A 22983-nucleotide genomic window follows, 5' to 3' on the forward strand; every position below is an offset into this window, starting at 1 on the left:
GACAAAAAGTAAAGAGTGGACACAATGCTCTTCCTGACAAGTAAAGCATTACTATTAAATCTGTGTACTGGTGAATTTTCAAATTATGATCAACAACTTCTGAAAGGTTCTCTTGGAAATCACTGGGAGTCCATGGAATTCCTGCTAGGTTTAGGCTGTGAATTATTTCTCGTGTGAATAACATAGCAGTATGGCATCTCTATGGTCTTTACCAGTAGTCACATATGGCTGTGAAAGTTGGACTATAAATAAGGCCATGCATAGAAAAATTGAGGTTTTTGAATTGTGGGTTTGGAGAAAGCTACTGAGAGTTCCCTGAACTGCTAGAAGATCTTGCCAGTCAATATTTAAAGAAATAAGACCAGAGTGTTCACTAGGAGAGTTAATACGGTTATTAAAACGCAGATATTTTGGTCACATAATGAGAAGACCATATTCTTTGAAGAAATGCTTGTTGCTTAGAAAATTGAGGGCAGAAGAAGAAGACGGCAGAGGCTAAGATACCATACGTGAAGTTACGAACGTGCCTATGCAATAGATGAAAGAAGCAGAGGTTGACAGTACACATCTGGCATGCAAAAGTACATTTGGTCATAAACAAGTGGAGTCAACTAAATGAGGATAGCACCTCTATAAGTGTAGCATGCCAAAAACAAAATTCAGAGACTTCATAGGGTGTAGGTTATGTCATCTGTCTAGAAGGAAACAGAATTTGAATGAATACTTTCAAATATGAAGCAGTCCTTTACGGGTTGCTCCACAAGAACTAGCAACACCAAGGAAACACCAGAAAATGGCACACTTTATTAAATGTGAGCTGATGAGAATGCAATGCCATTAAACTGGCTCTAGGATCCTATTTTACCCAGATGCCAACTAGAAACTGGCAAGCAGATATACGCCAGCCAATAGAAAGCTGCCACATCAACACCACGTGACCGTTCCGCTGACCACAGTGGAATTACAAAATAGACAACCATTTTGTCAATTGCTTTTTTGTCTTTTTTTATCTTTCCGACTCTAATAAAAATGAAATATATCTTATCTAAACTCTTCTTGTGAATATACATATATATAATTTTTATATATAATTATAATGCACAAAATTTAAAAAGTCATATATAGAACTATGAATCTGGATTAGAAACCAATACTGTTACTATACAGCTACATCCACAAAGTTTGTCGAAAGAAAAAACAGCTGAAGGCACCCAAAATCTTCTTGATCAAATAAGGAACTCGCGGCCGGTCCCCTCTTTATATCTAGATATCAATTCTAGATGAAAGTGAAGATAAGGCACTGTTGTTGGGAGAGGGACTCAGCCCAAGACGCTCTTCTGAGCTGATTTGTGCATGGCTAGCATTGGTTATCCATGACCCATCTCCAGCCATCTTCCTTAGGGAAGGAGACCCAGGCGTGACACCTTGGCTGACAGGAACGAGTGGATGATGAAGACGATGGTTTTGGGACAAGAATGGAGATCCAATTGCTAAAGGGTATAATAAAATAAAAAATAAATTAACAATAGTAATAGTACCTTTATAAAGCTTAACCCACACGCACATAGTTACATGGTTATTTGGGTTGAAAGAAAAAAAAAAAAAAAAAAAAAAAAGGACAGACGTTTATCGAGTTTAACCAGAAAACAAAGTAAAACACCAGCCTGCTCCCTCACATATCCCTGTTAATCACATATCCCTGTTGATCCAGAGGAAGGCGAAAAAACCCTTACAAGGCATGGTCCAATTAGCCCCAAAAGGGAAAAAAAATTCCTTCCCAACTCCATATGGCAATCCGTTAAAATCCCTGGATCACCACCACTGGGCATTACCTAGTAATTGTAGCCATGGATGTCTTTCAACACAAGGAAAGCATCTAAGCCCCCTTTAAATACAGATATAGAATTTGCCATAACTACTTCCAGTGGAAATGCATTCCATATCTTTATCACTGACTGTAAAGAACCCTTTCCTAAATAAATGTCTAAAACATTTTTCCTCCATGCGCAGATCAGGTCTTCTAGTCCTTTGTGAAGGCCTAGGGACAAAAAGCTCATCTGCCAAGCTTTTATATTGCCCTCTGATGTATTTATACATGTTAATTAGATCCCCTCTAAGGCGTCTTTTCTCTAGACTAAATAACCCAGTTTATCTAACCTTTCTTGGTAAGTGAGACCTTCCATCCCACATATCAATTTTGTTGCTCGTCTCTGCACCTGCTCTAAAACTGCAATAGCCTTCCTGTAATGTGGTGCCCAGAACTGAATTCCATATTCCAGATGTGGCCTTACTAGAGAGTTAAGCTGGGCAATATTATGCTAGCATCTCAAGTTTTTATTTCCCTTTTAATGCATCCCAAAATGTTATTACCTTTAGCTGCAGCGGCTTGGCATTGAATAAGATTCCAGATGGCGGATGAAACTCAGCCAATATGGACTGCTTTGGGTGACAATTTAGGGTTTACTGCAAACAACCAACCCAGCGCCGACCCACCCCCACATCAAGTTATCTGGATCTTTAGTAACACGATCTGACGAACCAGGAGCGCACTGCTCCTCTGCCTCATCTTGCCCACCGAAAGCTCCACCACAAACTGCGTGTCGTCCCTCCTCCCCGCTCCATTGCGGCACACACGTCACTAGCCTCTAAGCTTAGAACCCTGGATTCAGTTTCACTCAGAAGCTCCTCAGAAATTTACAGAGGCCACGCACTCTGCGGACATTTACCGAGGCTGGTTGTTCTGCAGCCACTCCCCCAATGCCAGACAATGCAGACATTCCCCAAGGTTAGTGCTCTGTACTCACTGAGGCCAGGCGCTCTGTAGACATTTGCCAAGGCCAAGCTACCTGCATACATTCGCAAAGGCCGGGTGCGCTGCAGACATTTACTGAGGCCGTGCGGTTTGCATACATTAATAGAGACCGGGAGATCTGCAGAAGTTCATTGAGGCAGAGCACTCTGCAGATATTCACCAAGGCCAGCCTATTCACAGATATTTACTGAGGCCAGGCAATCCGCAGACATTTACCGAGGCCAGACTCTCTGCTGACATTTACTGAGGCTGAGTGCCCTGCAGAAATTAAGAGGCCAGATGCACTGCTGACATTGGCGGACGCCAGGTGCCCTGCAGACATTCACTGCAGGCTAATGATGCATCTGTCAGCCTCAGCCCTGCAATGTCGCCCGAGGGATCAAGTACAGATCCCTATCGGGTGACATGATCTTGCGTGTGGGCCCAATTCACTAACATCTGTTTGGTAAAAAAAAAAAAAAAACTTTAATGTGAGGTAAATTACCTCATGCAGTAAGAAAAAAAAATTTAGGAGGAGCATTCACTGAGATTACTCACACATTACTGAGATTTTCACACATGCAGTAATAGTTTGGTAAATTATCAAACAACTGTGTAAGTCATCACTCTGTTGTACGTACCAGTTCCCCCTCCGGGTTCCCAAAGTCCAGATAAAGCATCCTGGCCCCATCATCAGAAGACATACGGAGTTTCTCAAATGATTTATGGAGGTGAACGATTCTGTTGAGTCCAGGTTCCTCTGTGAACAGTGTGAAGCCTTTGTCGATGTGTATGCAGAGCGCACACTCTTTCCCACCCCATGTGCATGCTGGGTAGATAAACATTCATAGTCAGAGGACACCAAGGGTCATCGTTACTTCTAAAGGTAACGCAAGGTTACTTGTTCTGGTTCAGTAATGCATAAAAGTAGAGGGTCTCTCACCTGTGGTCACCTCCTGAATAAGCTCTGCAGCACTGTGGCATCCATCTACTAACGCCCGTGTCCATTCTGCCAGCTCTCTGGGGGTCTCCACACTGAACAAGTGAGTCTCCACCCCCTTCTGGGTACCAGACCGAAGGGCAAAGGCGAGCTCTGTGTCATACAAGGGTGAACTCTTGGGAGGGCCAGAGTGTACAAGCCTGTGAGGAGAGAAAGCAAAACAGAAGGTCATCTCATACCCTACATGCATAAAGTCACACAAATCTATAGCTGAACCTTTGCTCAACTATCATCTTCTGTGTTTTTTTTTCAAAACAGCCTCACTCTGTGTTGGGATGGCAACGCAAGATAATCACAGATTCCTCAACTGTCCATAAGCATGTGGTGGTCTGGCAACTAAACAGGTGGCTTTACAGTTTAGATTTAAACGCCTCCAGGGTTGGAGCCATCTTGATTGGGTGTGGCAAGGCGTTCCAAAGGATAAGGGCAGTATGACAGAAGGCTCTAGCTCCAAAAGGTTTTGAGTTGGACACACCTTGAAAAGAGACACCAATGTATGTAATGTATAAATCAGTTAAAACTCAATTATCACATAGCCGAGCAACCACACTCAGCAGGATGCAGCATCACTCATTGGGCTTGATTCACTAAACCGTGATAACGGATATCATAGTCGCGCTAGCGGTTTGAGCGTATTATAACACGCTTAACGTTTTTCGTGCGCAATCGCCTTGTAACGTGCGCAACCGGATATCCGTTATCACAGTTTAGTGAATCAAGCCCAATGAGTGATGCTGCATCTTAGCAGACAATGAACAATGAAGCAGGGAAGGGAGGGATTACAAAGAATTGGAGAGTCCACTGGACTTCTAGTCAGAATTTGGCTGAGATCATTAAAAGGTTATTTTTAATTACAGAAAATGGGTATAAATATAAAATATCTAAGTCAAATATGCTTATTTATCTTGTGTAGAAGGGAAAAAAAATCTGGGAAAATTCCCCTTTACTGTTTAACTACACCACCGTGCGGGCAGCGTGGTGGCGTAGTGGTTAGCGCTCTCGCCTTGCAGCGCTGGGTCCCCGGTTCGAATCCCAGCCAGGTCAACATCTGCAAGGAGTTTGTATGTTCTCCCCGTGAGTTTCCTCCGGGTACTCCGGTTTCCTCTCACATCCCAAAAACATACAGATAAAATTAATTAGCTTCCCCCTAAATTGGCCCTAGACTACAATACATACACTAAACGATAGACATATAACTATGGTAGGGACTAGATTGTGCGCTCCTCCGAGGGACAGTTAATGACAAGACTATATATACACTCTGTACAGCGCTGCGGAAGATGGCGCTGTATAAATACTAAATACTAATAATAATTAAGTCTCTAAAATTATCCCAACATCCATAATATAACTACTAAATATGGCCACTAGATGGCAGCATAATTATATAAAATGGCAATGGTCAACTTTCTGTATACACAGGACATCAAGTGCAGCTTTGAATATCAGAGGGCTGGCTGCACATTATACAGAGAGCTGCTCCACTGCAGGTCTTGACCTTATAACCCACCTATAGGCAGCCAGCAGCCCATGGATTATCACTGCTCAGTCACTTTGGCGCAGAGTGAGCTGAATGACAATGCTGCCACTCATATTCCAGGCGGTGTTAATTACTCTTCCCCCTCCAAGTTATAGCAACTTGGAGAGAGAAATAATTCAGGTTCTGGCGATAATCGGCCCACAAATTACACTGCTGCGCTACTATAGACATAACTTTATGCCTAGGGCGGTGACCAGGTCAGGTGCAGAGTGGGGAAGAGCGTGTACCAAAATTATCTGCCTTAACCTTGAATTTGGGTTTATGATGGTACTTCTGGGTCATTATTATTATTATTATTATTTTTTAATGCAGCTTTTTAATAGTGTAGTGAATGGTAAACTCATTTGGATTTTTTTTTTCTTTTTGCCAGTACCCATTTGTATGTTTTTGTTCGCACTTCCTGTCCAGACAGCAATAAACTTGTAGTGTTGGAAACAGAATATCGAACAAGTTTATTTTGCTGTACTTCAGGTTCTGTCCCCTACTACCATGTTTCATATTAACCACTTAAAGGAATACTTAAGTCTGATAAAAAAAATGACTTTTACTCACCTGGGGCTCCCCTCAGCCCCCTGCAGCTGAACGGTGCCCTCGCCGTGTCCCTCCAATGCGGCTGGTCTCGCCGGCGGCCATTTCCGGTGTGGCCGTCACCAGCCGACAGGCTGGGAACGCGGCTGATTACCCGCGTTCCCGGCCGCAATAGCATTATAGAGGTCGCTATTGCGGCCGGGGACGCGGATAATCAGCCGTGTTTCCAGCCTGTCGGTCGGTGACGGCCAAACCGGAAGTGGCCGCCGGCGAGACCAGGTGCATCGGAGGGACACGGCGAGGGCACCGTTCAGCTGCAGGGGGCTGAGGGGAGCCCCAGGTGAGTAAAAGTCATTTTTTTATCAGACTTAAGTATTCCTTTAAGTACCAGCGGTCTCTGCCCCCTTAAGGACCAGAGGCCGCTGGTACAAGAAACGGCAGAAAAGCGACGAATTGCCGCAATTGCCATCACCGCCGCACGTCGGGAACCTGGGCCACCCACTCTGCCGTCTCTATGACGGCATAGTTCCTGTGAGCCGGTCAGGAGCCGCTTTCATTGGCTCCTGACCAGCTCACTTAAGCCAATGGGAGCTGCTTACGTTGATATGAAATCAGCTCCTGACCTGCTCACAGGGTTCTGTCGTTATAGAGACGGCAGAGCGAGTGAGCTGCTGTGGGGAGTCAGCGGCAAGAACTTCGGGAGCGCCGAAAGCGGCGAGAACGTGCAGCGTCAGTGTACTGAAATCTACGCCCTGGCAGCCAGGCAGCCATCAAAAACGGGTGTAGATTTCAATTAAGGTCCTAAAGTAGTTAGCATCACAAATAGGTCCCAGGTTCAGGAAGTGAGTGATAGTCTCTGCAATGGGGACACCGACGGTAACAGGAACAACCGAAAGTATCTAATCCCTTTAAACTTTATCAAAAAGCTTATTTACGGTCTATGGGCCCCTCAAGGAAAAATAAAATACAGTTTCCCAGCCTGACTTTTTTTTTTTTTTTTTTTTTAAATCTGGCCACAATAGAGCATGTACAACTTTTGCAAAGTCTTGCAGCTGATTACGGTCTTAAACTGAACCCGAGGTGAAAGTAAAAAGAAGGCTGACATTTTTTTCCTTTTAAGCAATGCCAGTTACCTGGCTATACTGCTGATCCTCTGCCTCTAATACTTTTAGCCATAGATCCTGAACAAACATGCAGCAGATCAGGAGTTTCTGACATTGTCAGATCTGACAAGATCAGCCACATGCTTGTTTCTGGTGTGATTCAGACACTGCTGCAGCCAAATAGATCAGCAGGGCTGCCAGAGAACTGGTATTGTTTAAAAGTAAATAAATATGGCAGCCTCATATCATTCTCATCTTGGGTTCACTTTAAAGGATACCAGAGCTGAAAATGTTTGGAGAAACAGGGGGAGCAGGCATATACTACCACGTGGTCCTGGTGCCCCCCACTACGCTGTAACCGACAACGCACGTTTGCACTCTGAACGTTGTACATAATCGTGGTCAAATTCTGTGTAAAATTGTCATATTTGTTTGGATTATGCTTGGTGATATAAACTGGATTCTGATTATGCACCTAAGTGTTTGTGTGATTAGTATTCACTTATTTAAAGGACAACCAAGGCGACATGTGACATAATGAGATAAACATGTGTATGTATAATGCCAAGCACACAAATGGCTATGCTGTGTTCATTTTTTTTTTTTTTTCTCTGCCTGAAAGTTAATCAGGTACGCAAGTGACGGTTTCTGTCTGGGTCGGGTTTGGGTCAGAATATAGCATAACCCTTACTGATAAGTAGTTACAGCCAAAAAACACTTTCCTATCAGTAAATGGCTTCTGAGAGCAGGAAAGATACAGTATAAAAAGGGTCAATAGTTCATAGATTTGAGCTTTGGCATACTTCAATGAAGGGGTCATTGAGCAGAGACAATAAAACAGTAAAAACTTAAAAACTAGATTTAAATCTAAAATTAAACTGTGGGATATCTAAAAACGTCATTTTTAGGAGAAAGAGGGTTGATACAATTGTTTATCTCATCAGATTATTTTCACCTCAGATGTCCTTTAATTAGCAAGACACAAAAATACAGAAACTCATTTAGGAGTTCAGAATTTTTAAACAAGAAACCACATTTTGGGTGAAACTGCTTACACCAGATCTCAAATAGGAACTCTAGTGCAGATGCAGAGATCCGGTTCCTGCAGCCTAGTGCCCCTCCATTCCAGAGCGGAAGTTGTCATCAATAGGGCTGTCACCCTCCATCTACCTCACGAAGCGAGACAGGAGATAGGGATGAGGTGGGGCTTACAACATAGTAGCGCTACACAGATTTACCCGCCCCCTTGTTTGCTGAAGCCCAGCCCCTCCTGGCTACCTCCGCCTTTTTTGGTAGGTAGGAGATGATGCTACTATTCTTTACCCCTGCACGTGTGTATTAGAGAGTGGCCAGATCTCTGCTGATCCAGATAGAAATGGCATTTCCTCCTTACCTGGTGGCGATGAGTGGGTGGCAGAATGCTGGCTTGCTGAACCCCTCTCTGGTGTGCGGAAGGCTGTTGTATAGCAGGAAATCTTTTTCTGTTAGAATGGCCAAAAGGTTCCGCTTCCCTTCCGGTGTCAACTAGAAGCCAACAGATGGGAAATCATGTGATGAGTATTGAGGTTTGTGCAGTGGATGTAGAGCAGTGTTTCTCAACATTACATGCATGTACCCCTACATGGAAGAGGCTGTGAGCCTATTCTGAAGAACATCTCTAGTACCCCTTGAAACGTATTTGGCATGCTAGGTACACACGATGCAATATTCTGACAGATTTACTGTCAGATCGATTATTTCCAACATGTCCAATCTGCCTAATTTCCCATAGATTTTCCGTTTACTTCCATGGGATATCAATCGGAAAATTGATCTGACAGTAAATCTGTCAGAAAATTGCATCAAGGGTACCTAGCATAAAATCACAGCTGAAGTGAGAGGGATATGGAGGCTGCCATTGGATTTCCTTTTAAATTTTCCGATCGATATCCCATGGCAAATTAGGCTGATTGGACATGTGATACATTTGACCGATTTTTGCCAGAATCGATTGAACTATTGATTGGGCGGACATATTGCAGCACCGATTTTTATCGGATTTGATAAAAAATTATCAAAACTCATGCTCGTTCGAGCTGTAAAAACGCCAGAGTGCACCTAATCAACTATGTCTGATGGAGATTTTAAGCATATCCGATTGATACATATATATGCTTAAAATCTCCATCAGACATAGTTGATTAGGTGCACGATGGTAACGGTGTGCAATATCGCGATAACTGAGTGCCCTGAGGGCTCTTTTACACTGAAAGCAATTCAGATTTTAATGCGATTCCGATTTTTTGATACGATTAAAGAAAATCCTGCATGCTGCGCTTTTCTAGTTGTTTTGCTAGCATCCAGTGAAAATCAGAATCGCAAATCAGAATACAAATCAGAATTGGAAATTGGAATTGAAATTTGCAGTGTCCAAGAAGCCTGCAGGACTTTCTTTTAAATCACATCAAAAATCAGAATCGCATGTAAAAAAGAAAAAAAAAAACAACGCATTGAAATCGCATATAGTGTAAAAGAGCCCAGCAGCAGGTCCTCTAATGGTATACAACTAATTATAATGGGAAAGGTACAAAGGGCAAAATATTTTGTGTGCGTTCATACACTGGCTACAGTTGCCATCTGCATGGAAGCACCAGTACAAACGTTGGGGTGCCCTATGTTGTAACTTCCTGTTTGCAGTGCATGTACACAGCACAGGTCGGTGCTCTATTTTCTTCCCTTCCTTTACCACTTCCAATCATGCACATATGAAGTGCTCACGGGCCTCATAAAATGGCAAGGAAGGCCACAAGACATCTCGTACCTGTTCCGTCAGCCAGCCCATGTGTTTGACCTCCTTCCCCAGGATCTGCTTAACATCCTCACGGACACGTGGCGTCAGAGCGCTGACATTAGCGTGAATGGCACTGAACCATGATTGGGCTGTCCCAGCATCTTTCGCTCGGAGGAACAGAACGTCTCTGCCGTCAGCTGAGCAAATTTCAAGATACCTACAGGATAAAAAAAACAAAATGCCAGTCAATGAAACTCCAGTGACAAGGGAGGTTCTGCTCCAGGCCTACCACATCTGTGCCCTCATTTACATTTCAAACTCCGCCCCCTGCTTAAGGTGTACCTGAAGTGAAAATAAACTTATGAAATTATTAATTCCACTAGTAGACCTACGCCCGTTTAAAAGCGGGCTCTAGGCCTGTGTTTCTGGGCGCGCGCGCCCGCCGCCCGTGCGCAAACCCGCCGCACGCCCGGCCGCATGCTCACCCGGCCACCCGCTCGGCTCCCTGTCCCCGTCCTCTGGTCTCTGTGAGGCTGGGTCCGTGCTGCGCACATGCGCAGTAGCAAAAAGCACGGACAACGCTACACAGAGACAGGTGTACGCAGGGACATAGGGGTTTTATTATATAGAATGTGTAGTACCAATGTCAAATAGAACATTAGCAACATAGAAATGAGTCTATTTATTTTCAATTTAACAGCTTAATTTTTAAAACAGCATCAGTCTCAGTTGCTGTTTAGAATCCACACTCTGCCTAGTTAAGCTGATAGCAAAAATAAGTAGTGATCCTTTGTACTTTCCTACAGTAAAACTCAATAGAAGCCCTGTTTCAGTGCCCTGAAACCGGTCCTCTAATGCAGCGGCGTCAAACCCAATCTCGTAAGGGGCTAAAATCTAACAAACCGTCTAAGTCAGGGGTCCCCAAACTTGTTCAGTCAAGGGCTGAGTCAGCATACATCAGACTGCTGGGGGGCCGGAACATACATAAAATGATGCACAAAAGGAGAAGAGGGGGGATTGGCACTGCAGGTGACTTTATTTCAAAGTGGGGCACAATAAATGTTGCACTGAGTGAAATAAAAATGCTGTTGCACAAACATGTGATCAAAATTGGCATACCGGTGCTGCGGAGTGTGAAGATGCGGTGGGTGCTGGTCACTAATCGCCTGAGGGCTGTCTCGCACTACTACGCACTTCCACGGAGGCCAACAGCCTCAGGCGATTAGTGCCCAGCACCCGCACCCCGCACCGGTATGTCAATTTTGATCGCATGTTTGTGCAACAGTTTTTGTATTTCACTCTGTGCAACATTTATTGTGCCTCACCTGCAGTGCCGATCCCCCCTGTTCTCCTCTTTTGTGCATGTACAGGCTTCCAGTCTGGATCAGAGCACGCAGCTGCATCTGAGTGAGGGAAGTGAGAACTTTGCCTGTCACCTCCATCATCACCTATCCGCTGCTGTAGTGCCATCTACCCTATCTCTGTCTATCGGATACATAAAATGAGGTTGAAAAACATTACTTTGAATCTAGGTATTGATGCCCCCCCAATCATGCCCAGAGAAGAACTCCCAGCAGCAGCCATTCAGTCATGTGGCGCCCGAAGAAAGTCTTTGTGCATCAGACAGTGAAGCATACCCAGGTGACAACCTGTCTTCCAGTTGGATATCAGTGTCACCTGATGTGGAATTGGATTGAAAGCCAGCAAATTACTGCTCCCTGGCTTCTACAGTGTGTGGATGGATGGGGCCAGCACTGCTATTCTATATGCGGGCCGCCAATATTTAAAGGTGCAGTGGGCCACATCTATAAGTTATACACTTTGTGTTTGGGGGCCAGTGAAAAAGCCTTGGGGGGCCGCATTCGGCCCGCAGGATGTAGTTTGAGGACCACTGGTCTAAGTCGTGGGCCAAATTGTTTACCTAACTATAGCGACCGTGGGAGGCTTGTATCCCCGCTCCTTCTCCTTCTGCAGATTAGCACAGTAGAGCAGTTTAATATTCACCTGCTCCAGTGCTGCATTGTTTATCACCTGTTTTAGCCTCTATTTACTTTTCTGGAAACTACACTGAATGCAGCAAACTGTTTGACAAGCTCTTTTGCATAAATACCAACTAAAGGTGTTTTTTTGTTGTTTTTTTAACTTTTGCTGTATTGGAAACAAGAAAGACTTCAGACAGTTTCTTACTTGGGCTAGTATTATAGGTTTATCTCATGTCACTTCAGGTACGTTTTTTTGTACAGTAATGCATTATACAACTTTTTAGGGCACCATCCTGAACCCTTGCATATCCGAGGTAATCCAGGGGAAGGTGAAAAACCTTACAAGGCCTGGGCCAATAATCCTTAAAGATGAAAAAATCCTGCCCAACTCCAGATGGCAGTCAGATAAATCCCTAAATCAACCCTTACCTAGTAATTAGGACACAGAGACAGACACATTCTGTTTACAATGAGCAGCCTCTCTGTGCTTAATGTGTTCCTCCACCCCCCCCCCGGCTCCGCTGTCCACCATAAAGAGGGGAAAAGAAAAATCGCCAGGCTAGCGACACGCAGATTGTCACTAGACTGTCATTTACCTTTGCCATGTCATTCACCCCCATTCCCCCGCCTCCGCTGCCGATTGGAGGAAGATTACAGAGGCGGGGAGAGAAAGGACACGGACGGGAAGCCGCTCTAAACAGGAGGCAGGGGAGCGGCGGTGAATGACAGGGCAAAGGTAAATAACAGACTAGCAACATTCTCCGTGTCGCTAGCCTGGCAATTTTTTTTATGGGGGACAGCAGAGACCGGGGGGAGCTAGAAGAACAGCTGTAAGGACACAGAGGCTGCTCATTGTATACAGAATTTGCCTCTGTCCTAATAGGATTTATCAAACTGACCTCAGGTTCTCTTTAAATGAGGGTGTGTGTGTGTGTGGGGGGGGTATGTGCACAGACCCCACCTGTGCTATCTTACCAGGAAGTAACAAAAGTGACCAGATAAGGCTTTTCAATAACTATCAGCTGTCTGTATTTGCAGTGAATCTACAGACACAGACAAAATGTCAATATTGTGCAGTCCTCCTTATGTGTCGCTACATTATTATTATTATTACTACTAGGAGTACAGTAGACATCAGTTAAAGCATATTATCATTATCTTTCCGATACGCTCCATGGGATAAAGCTGAACAAACTGTGCAACTTTGCCTCTGATAAACTCACAATTTAATTGCTACCAGAAATGGTCTGTGAAATGCAGAAAATTCCAGGTGGACAGCTTGGAAATAGGCCTACAAAATGCAGCAGTCCATTTCCAACCTGCATAATTTTGCACAAAATCAGCATTTACATCAGAATTATTAGTAAAATAATTCACTGACCATCTCTAACATGGTCATAATCCTCATACACATATGCAAGGAAAGTCACAGGGATCGGGATCCCATCCTTCAGGAGACATTACAGGTCCAACACTATACAGACGCATTGCTAGCTTCCAGGCAAGCAACGCATTCTGTTGCTATGCAGGGGGACGGGGAGGAGGGCCAATGGAGAACGCCACATGGGTAGCATCATGTGGTGGGTGAGGTAAGTTGGAAGAACAATGCTCTGGCAGAAAAGACAAAAAAAAAAAAAAAAAAAAAAAAAAATAAGAGCCACTGAGATCCACCAATAGTCTAGTACAGGCTTTCTCAACCAGGGTTCCCTGGAACCCCAGGGTTCCTTGAGGACTCTGCAGGGGTTCCTTGGCGTTTTACCCCATCATGGCGGAAGTGTCATAGAGCACACTATAATAGGGGGTACTGTAACAAGAAGCACTAAATTGGGGGCTCAGGAGACACTATAATGAGTGGCAGTGTAATAGGAGATAGTGAAATTAGCAGCCTAACCTATTTAAAGACCATGCCTCCTGAAAAATAAATGTAGGGGTTCCTCGAGACCAAAAAATTGTTTGCAGGGGTTCCTTGAGATCCAAAAGTTATTTACAGGGTTCCTCCAAGGTAAAAAGGTTGAGAAAGGCTGGTCTAGTAGGTTAGGATAATGGTGAATGATACACATGCCGGTTACCACTAAAGCAACCAGTGATTGAACAGGAAACAAAAAAAAAGGGGGATGACACCCCTCCACCAAGGGTGGACCCAAAACTGGTAAGAAACACAACAGAAGTGCCAATCATAGGTTAAACACGGTTTAAAAGAAGTGGTGGACTTGCCTCCCCAAAGAAGACCCTATTTAGTGGAATATTAAACAAAAAATAGGCTTTGACTACTCTACAGTGCAACGTGTTTTGCAGGCATAACCAGCTTCATCAGGCAAAGTAGGGAGTAACTGCAAACCAAGCACCAGCACTTGACTGAGTTAATCCACCAAGGTGTTTATTGGCTGAGACGTCGGGGTGCATCAGGGTCCGCTGTACGCACACGAGTTTCGTGTAGGATGTGGACACAACAGTAGTCTGCTGTCCCTAACATACTTTAATGCCAGGTCTGTTGGGATAAGAAATGACTTACTATTATGGTTTTGGTGACATGGGTGGAAACTGCAGTGCCCAGGGGAAATCATACATGGGGCAATCTGATTGCATTCTGGTCCAGGATCAAACCTAAAGTATGTTTCCGGTTGTGGAAGTAAACTGGCGTTCTTTGGTTGAGGTAGGAAAATCGCACAAATATGCGAAAAGTTTTATGCAGATCCTGGCTCAGATTCCAACCTGGGATTCCAACTTCATAAAGAGAGACCACTAGCTACTCAGCCACCCTACACCTGTTCATGTGGGCAAGCCCCACTTCTTACCTGGGTTCTAGATTGGCAGGCAGGCAGCTTTGAGCCACATAGTTCCACAAAGAGAGAACGCCTGCAGCTACCATACACATATGTAGTTAAGCCCCACCCCTTACCTGGGTTCTGGATCGGCAGGCAGGCAGCTTCGGGCCACGTAGCACATCTTCAGTGGGATGCTCTTCCCGTCTTTTATGTCCCGGGGTTGTAACGCAGGGGAGCCCCTCTTCTGTGGGATGGGTGGTACATTATCCCAGCCAGGTGGGCCTCCGAGGGAAGCGCCTTTAAACAAGGGCGATATGTCCTTCATGTACTTTACTAGGGAGAGAGCACAATGTGATAAGAGTGAGATATACAGTATGCACAACACTGCAACATGCAAATCACAGAGCGACTACAGCATCAGATGTTTCACCAGGACAAGAATAACCTCTTCTCAAATAAGAACTATACAGAAAAAACCTCATACTATGCCTAACCCTAACAAACCTTCAAATACTTCTAACCCTAACCAGCCTCAATTTTTTTTTTTTATACTATTTTTTGCAGTTCATTCAGATATAGGCGCACCTTGAGAATAAAGGACTGCTGTGCATCCAATTTGTCATCAAATGACTTACGGTATATCTAACATCATCATCATAATCATAACGAGTTGTAGAATAAATGTTGATGTGTAGAATAGATTTTAGGGCAGTAAAGATTAAGGCCCATGTCTTGTGAATTAGGATGGAGGCCTACATCTTGTAAATTATTTTTAATGACAAACTGAATCAAAAGCAATAAAAATGTTTATGTTCATATATCCTGTACCTTTGGGACTCAGCTTTTGAAATATGTATTATCCCCATAAATCGCACTGGGGACAACATTTTAAGAGAACCTGAGATGGGGGCTTAAAAAGAAAATATGCGTACCTGGGGCTTCCTCCAACCTCATCGCTCCCTCATGGTCCCCCTCCACCTCCTCATTCTTTAGCAATTGGCCCCAGAAAGTCATCCGATCCGGGGCCAACTGTGCATGCGTGGTGCGGCCGTGTGCTCCCAACGCACTCCCGTTGCCTGGAGCACACTGCTTCTGTGTAGTACAAAATGGGCAGGTGCAGAGCACTCCCGGCGACAGGAGTGGGACGAGGGAACGGACACAGCCAGACTTCGCCTGAACCAACTAGCACCGACTAGACAACTTACCGGAGACATTTGCGCACGAACCAGACGGCGACTGAGAACGACGAGGGAGCAATCAAGCCAGAGGGGGCTGAAGGAAGTCCCAGCAGGGCTGTGGATTTAATACAAAAAACATCCGACTCCATAGTTTATGAAACCACTGACTCCAACTCTGACTCCAGGTACCCACAATTGCTCCGACTCCAACTCCTCGACTCAGACTCCAACTCAGACTCCACAGCCCTGAGTCCCAGGTATATTTTATTTTAAGGCCCATCTCAGGTACACTTTAAATGTTGGGATAACCTGAATAAATGGTCAAATAAAATTTGTGGGCATTATCTACGGTGGCATTGTTTATTTTAAAACTATAGTGGATGGAAATTGAAAAATCGTGTATTTTAAAAACAAATTTCTTTTTTCCCTCTTTAAAATGCTTTGAGAATAAAATTAATTAAAACAAAAACAACATCACCCCCAAAAAGCCTAATTAGTCATGAAAAAAAACTAAAAAAACTAAATCTAGATCATTTTGGTCTGCTAAGTAGTAATTAAGTTATTGGAGAATGAATTGGAGGAGCGCTGAAATGTGAAAATTCCTCTCATCCATAAGGTGAAAACAACCCATGGGCTGAAGTGGTTAAACAATGTTCATTGCCTGTGCCTGGCTATTCTGCTGAGCCTCTCCCTCTAATACTTTAAGCCATAGACTCTGAACAAGCATATGCAGATCAAGTGTTTCTGACTGAAGTCTGACTGGATTGCTGCATGCCTGTTTCAGGCAATTGATTCAGACACTACTGCAGCCAAAGTGATCAGCGGGCCTGCCAGGCAACTGGCATTGTTTAAATGAAAATAAATATGGCAGTTTTCTTTCCTCTGAGCTGTTGAATGAGAAACTTTCACCTTTACATGGCTGGTTCTTGACTTATGTCCGCTACTTTGCAAAAAAAACCAGACTAACTTTTCTTGGGCCCCCTCAATGACTTTGGGGACTGTGTGTATGGCCCACTGAGGGCGTAATCTGTATGGAAAGCAATTAGGTTAGTGTCACATGTTATATTACACCCTCCGCCCCCGGTGTAGACATCTGTTCTTGCTGGATTTTCTTCCTTTAAACTTGGGTGTGACACACACATGACAGCTGGCGCTCCGCGGACGGCTCGCACAATCTGGATGTAATAACTCTGCTTACTCATCATACAACTATTTTATTTGCAAAGTTCCCCTCTCTTGTAAGATCGCAGTGTTCTCTGTATTTTTTCCAACATATTTCTATCTGCGACGGCACAGCCATGTCCCAGAATGGGCATAAGTGACTCAATGTGCGTAGAGGACGCTAATTGCTCAGACACAGCTTTAAAAATAATACAGTACTCTGGGTAATCATGTCATTTTAGTTCTGAACAGGCTGGAAGGAGTCGTGACAGTTTTTGGGAATTTATTGCATATCCCCGTACTGGAGAGGGGTTCCCCCACTTCATGCACCTGGGACCTCTACCAAGCTTTTAAGGTGGCCATACATCCGGCAACTTGGCGGCCGATCGACCATCTGATTTGATTATTATATTTGAATCAGATGAAAATCGGTGCCACCAAGAGCATGCCTGATCAATGATGCAACCAATTTCTGGGAGAAATGGGTCGCATGTATCGATCAGACAAGCTGCAAGATGTAGGCCCAACATGCTCGATCAGGTGTGTGGGGGTAACTGCTTGCGATATTGGGACATATTACGTCACACACTCCCATGTGAGCCGACAACCACATGGGGCGTGTGTATGTGAAGCAGTATGGAGACAGAGCCCGTGGCGGACAGCAACCGGTAAAGTATTCACCCACTGCCACCAGGAAGACATATTACATTATTACATGGGGGGGGGGGGGGGGGGGGGGCTGGGGTTTAGGCCGGTCAGTTCCGGGTGTAAACAATTCCAGTTGTCTGGCTGTCCTGCTGACCATTCTGGCTGCAGTAGTGTCTGAATCACAACAAAAACAAGCACGCAGCTAATTCAGTCAGACTTTAAATCACAGTACCTGATCTTCACATTCGTTCTAGGTCTGTAAATGAAAGTATTAGGCAGGTGTCATACTTGCTCAAAACGCATGCGAAAATGCACATAATGCTTCCTGATGCACAGTTGCAGTGCAAAATACATATATATATATATATATATACACATATATATATATATATATATATATATATATATATATATATAATATATATATATATATATATATATATATATATATATATATATATATATATATATATATATATATATATCACTGCTGTTTTGTTTTTCCCCGACGGTCAGCTGCCAGTCAGATACCAAACACTTTACTGCTCAGTTGCAGAAAAAAAACTGTTGGCTACAGCATGATGAGACACCAGCAGCCAGCCATGCGGAACCAACCAATGACTGCACTGTATTCTCACTTACCATGCCCAATGGAGGCCGTTTGCTCATGCACCACCCCATCATCCTTCCTCCATTGAATAGTAAATGCTCCTCTGCTATCGCTTAAAAGCGTGTAGTGTCATCAGGGGCGTAGCAAAAGGGGGTGCAGAGTTAGCGACCGCATCGGGGCCCTTGGGCCGAAAAGCCCTCCCTCAACTATAGTATTAGCTCTCTATTGGTCCTGTGCTCATAATAATCACTTCTATAGATACTTTGAATAGTAGTTATCATTAACAAACTGTTCCCCATCCCCTTCTTGCACCTCTGACACTGTGGTTGCTATTGGCAGGATTTGGTGCGCTGTTGCAATTGTTATGTATAGAGTGCGTGGGGGGGGGGGGGGGGGGGAGAGGCGGGGCATTGTAAAACTTGCATCGGGGCCCACAGCTCCTTAGCTACGCCACTCAGTGTAATTCTAACGAACGAGCAACAATGGTTAAAGGCGACACACATTAAGCAGGTGTACATTCCTTTATGTACGGGTGTGTACACACATCAGGGCCGGTGCTGTATCCAACTGTGCTGCCCGAAAGCTGCATTCTGCAGTAGGTTATGCACATGCTCAGTGGGAAATGAACAAATTACATCAAATATCTCCTACAGTTCCCAAATGTTTAGGGTATGGAGGGGACCCTGCGAACTACATCTGCACCAAACTGCAGCCCCTAAACTAATCTGATTCCCAAGATAGGTTTCTTTGATCCCTCTGGGGGGAGGTAGTTGGGGGAGGGGGTCCCCCCCCATACCTACACACTTTGGGGCATGTAGGAGGCGTGGCTAAGGAGATATAGCCCACAGCATAAAATAGGAAATCTCAATCGTACTGCGCATGCGCAGCAGCTCAAATTTACAGGCAGTACGATCAGACACAGCACTGGATCCCTCTGAATCTATCTGGTTCATTGAATATGCTCTGGAGGCCAAGCTGCCCTCCGTGTAAGAGCCCCACCATACCAGGCGTGCACGAATATGGTCCATGCTTGCCCAGTACAACGAGGCGGCTCATGCATGGCTTTTTTCCTCCTTGTCTGAGCAGACCATACTTGAATATGCGCAGTAAGGATGCACTCGCATATGGACAGGAGTGCAGCTATGAAAACTATGTTAGCAGCGGTGGGCATGACTAGAATCAGGAAAGCCTCTAGACCATCCAGAGCAGCTTTGGCTTACTGCATAGGCCTGACCATACATGTACATAGCAGTGAGCCACGAGAATAAATAAGACAAGTTTTTGTGACATATGTTGAGGGGCTCAGCATGTGGCAATAGTGGTCTCCAGGAGGACAAGGGGAGCCTCTGGATCATCCTTAGGCTAGGGTCACACTTATTTGAATTGCATGCATTTTAGAAAATGCACACCAAAAAAAAAATGCAAATGTCATATGTTGCTGTGACTTACAGTGAACACTGCTATTCCAGCGCAGGAGATTTGGGCGCACCCGGCGCCACCATAGGCCGTAATAGGAATTACAGCTATAGCGGCACACAATGAGTAACTTCGGGGCCGTCAGCAGACGGAGCTGAAGTTACTTTTTAAACCCTGTAATTCGCACCCCGCAATAGCTGGAAGCCAAATTATTTAATTCCCCCACTATCCACGTGGACCTAGAGGGGGAATAGTATTTAACGTTGCCGGGAACTTGTGCAGAAGCAGGATAAGCCATACCGGCTGTAACCTGCGCCCAAGTCTCCCAGCGCCGACTTCTCACGTACGCGACTTACAGTAGGTAATAGAAATCTGACATTATCGACTGGTTTTGAGCCAGTTCATCTCCTCATGGGGGGTTCAGGGTTTTCTTTATTTTCAAAAGCACTTAATGAATGCCAGTTGCTTAGTCCAACTGTCAGAATAGTGTGGAGCAAGCAGGGAGGCTGGGTAACATATTTGTATTAATCCTTTTCAGGGAGTGTCTTTATAAATAATAAAGGCCATGCTGAGAATCCCCCATCAGGAGATAAGCTGGTCCAACACCTGTCAGTTCTGTTAGACTTCTACTACCTACTGTAAGTGCCCGCAACATAGGAGAAAAGTAATTTATGGCTCATTTTACTCTGGAAGAAACATACTTCTTATCTGTATGTGTTTACATGTAATTTAAATTTTACACTTTTCGTGATAGTGGTCCATAAAGAAAAGAAACAGTTAAATCTTGGTTTCTGCCAGCCATGGAATTCTTCAGACTCTTCCAAGTACAGTTGGATCACTGAAGCGTTCACAGCTCACTGGGCAGAAGTGTCAGCGCTCTGGATTCCTCCACACACAAGATAAGCTCTGAGACCCAAGTTAAACTGAGGTAACGGGCGGATATTACTGTAATCACCTGCCTCAGTCATGTAATTATTCAATCACCTGCGTACAGAGGGCTCGAGATCTCCAGGGTCAATCGCAAGGAGTTTTCTCAGGGATTAAAGGATACCCGAATTGACACGTGACATGATGAGATAGACATGTGTATGTACAGTGCCTAGAACACAAATAACTATGCTGTGTTTTTTTTTTCTTTCTCTGCCTGAAAGAGTTAAATATCAGGTATGTAAGTGGCTGACTCAGTCCTGACTCAGAAGAAACTATAAAACATTTTCCTAGCAGAAAATGGCTTCTGAGAGTAAGAAAGAGATAAAAAGGGGAATTTCTTATCAGTGAGGGTAACACTGTAGTCACTTCCTGTCTGAGTCAGCCACTTACATACCTGATATTTAACTCTTTCCGGCAGGGAAAGAAAAAAAGAACACAGCATAGTTATTTGTGTGCTAGGCACTGTACATACCCATGTCTATCTCATCATGTCACATGTCACTTCGGGTATCTTTTAAAGAGGAACACCCTCTGCTACAAAATCTACCATAAAATATTCTGATACACAGATACCCTAAAGCGGACCTCAACTCAGAACTTCCTCTCTGCTCTAAAAGATAAGCAACAGCATAATAGCCTTTAAAGAAAAACATTTCTTCGTTACAGCCGATATAAATCTTGCAATAATTCTGCAGTGTGTCTACTTCCTGCTTTCATGGAAACAGACAGTGTTAACCTTCTATACTTTCAAATTAGCCTCTGTGCCGAGGCAGCCAGCTGACACAGCTGGGAGATCAAATGACACAGGTGATTAGTCACAGGTAAGGGGAATTAGACAGCCTAAACTCTCTAAATACACACAGGGTGCATTTCTCTATGTTTTCCTTCTGTCCGGTGCAAGAGTTCAAGTCCACTTTAAAGCTCACCCTCTGATTTTCCATCATTAGTAATGCTGAATAGGGGATTTTGCCATTACTCACACTATTTGCATTTCATTCAGCCATTGGAGATCTCTACATACAGTGGTTTACAAAAGCTGGGCAGAGGTCACATGACCAATGTTTTGAACTGTAAAATACACTGATCAAGACCTTTACACATTTGCAGTTTAGGTTGCCCGAAACAATGAACTGCGATTGTTTCTGGTATCTTTTCAAAGTGTCTCCGGTCACCCGCTTATTAGCAAATGGGCATGGATTTTTAGTATGCTTGATTATATTATTTCCCACCAGACACGAGCAGCATACACCTCCACGCGTCCTCCCCCCACCCTCCTCCCTTTCTCCACAGAATAATGTTTTAGTTGGAAGTGTGTATGTAACTTAAAGCAGACCTGAACATATAATAAAAAATAAAAAATTCACTTTCCTGGGGCTTCGGAAAGCCCCCTGCAGCCATCCTGTTTCCCCGCTGCGCCTCACTTTCTCTTCTTGCAGTCACCCTCCACTGCACCTGATTTGCTTTAGTTTATTGATCAATTTTGTATAGAAGTGCTCGGAAAAACAATCCGAAAAATAATCTGAAATCGGACTGGACCCCTCAGAAATCATTTCGACCAGTCTATCCGATGGGAAATTGCATGGTGTGTACCAGGCAAAGGCTGCCTTATCTCCTTCCAAAGCTCAGTGCTGATAAAAGAAGGCCTCATTAGGAAGTATTGACAGAAAAGGATGTCATCAAGAATACAGAAAAGAATACTAAATGGGGTCAAACCTGCAAACCCTGTGGCTGGGAACACACTAGGCAGTGCGTGAAAAGTAGCGTTTCGCTGCATATGCATTTGTGCGTTTTCAGTAGGTTTTGCGTGTGCTTTCAGTGCAATTGCGTTTGTGTCGCCCATGCGGTTTTCTTGCATTCTGTGTGCGTTTTAAAGGGGAACTTAAGCCTAAACAAACATACTGTCATTAAGTTACATTAGTTATGTTAATTAAAATAGATCGGTAATATAATCTTTTACCTACCCAGTTTTAAAAGAACAGGCAAATGTTTGTGATTTCATGGGGCAGCCATCTTTTTCATGGGGCAGCCATCTTTTTGGTTGAAAGGAGGTGACAGGGGGCACGAGTCACATTTCCAACTGTCCTGTGTACTGATCACCCCTCCCAGCTGTGTGCACTAGGCTTCAAATCTCAAATTCAAAATACAAAAAAAATTGTGCCAAAACAGCAGAAGGACAACATCATCATCAGAAATCCCATCATGCTTTGCACAGCATCAGGGGAAAAATGCCCGGGCAGTTTTCTTCTGTGCAGCTAAAAATGAGACTTGGGTAAGAAAAAGAAAGTTCTGATGCTGTGAAACTGTTAAACACCAAGCCTTTTCAGTGCTGCTGAGTAGATTTTTAATCTGGGGTTCACTTTAATGCGTTTGCAGTTCGCATATTTAAATCGCATATGCGTTTTGTATGCGTTTTTGAAATGCGGTTTATGCTAATCCCTAGGAAGTCAACAGGAAGCGGAAATACAAACCCATTTAATGTATTTATTTTAAACTCCCCAAACGCAATACTTCTGCGTCACCATAGACATTTATTATGTGCGTTTAAGATGTATTTTGGAAAA

The 22983-nt window shown here is 44.1% G+C and overlaps 1 protein-coding gene across 1 annotated transcript in view; it reads right to left on the reverse strand.

Annotated features, from left to right (window-relative positions):
- Positions 1-780: 780 nt before the first annotated feature.
- Positions 781-22983, reverse strand: part of SNTA1 (syntrophin alpha 1) — a 102272-nt gene continuing 80069 nt past the window's right edge. The window contains exons 3-8 of the mRNA XM_068263274.1: positions 14614-14812; positions 9763-9949; positions 8356-8486; positions 3735-3931; positions 3433-3620; positions 781-1490 (exon numbers count right to left, since the gene is read on the reverse strand). Of these exons, the coding sequence (XP_068119375.1) occupies positions 1398-1490; positions 3433-3620; positions 3735-3931; positions 8356-8486; positions 9763-9949; positions 14614-14812 (995 nt within the window). The 3' untranslated portion in view covers positions 781-1397. The remainder of the gene's footprint in view (positions 1491-3432; positions 3621-3734; positions 3932-8355; positions 8487-9762; positions 9950-14613; positions 14813-22983) is intronic.

This window comes from Hyperolius riggenbachi, chromosome 12 (genome assembly GCF_040937935.1).
Source record: "Hyperolius riggenbachi isolate aHypRig1 chromosome 12, aHypRig1.pri, whole genome shotgun sequence".
NCBI classification, from domain to species: domain Eukaryota; kingdom Metazoa; phylum Chordata; class Amphibia; order Anura; family Hyperoliidae; genus Hyperolius; species Hyperolius riggenbachi.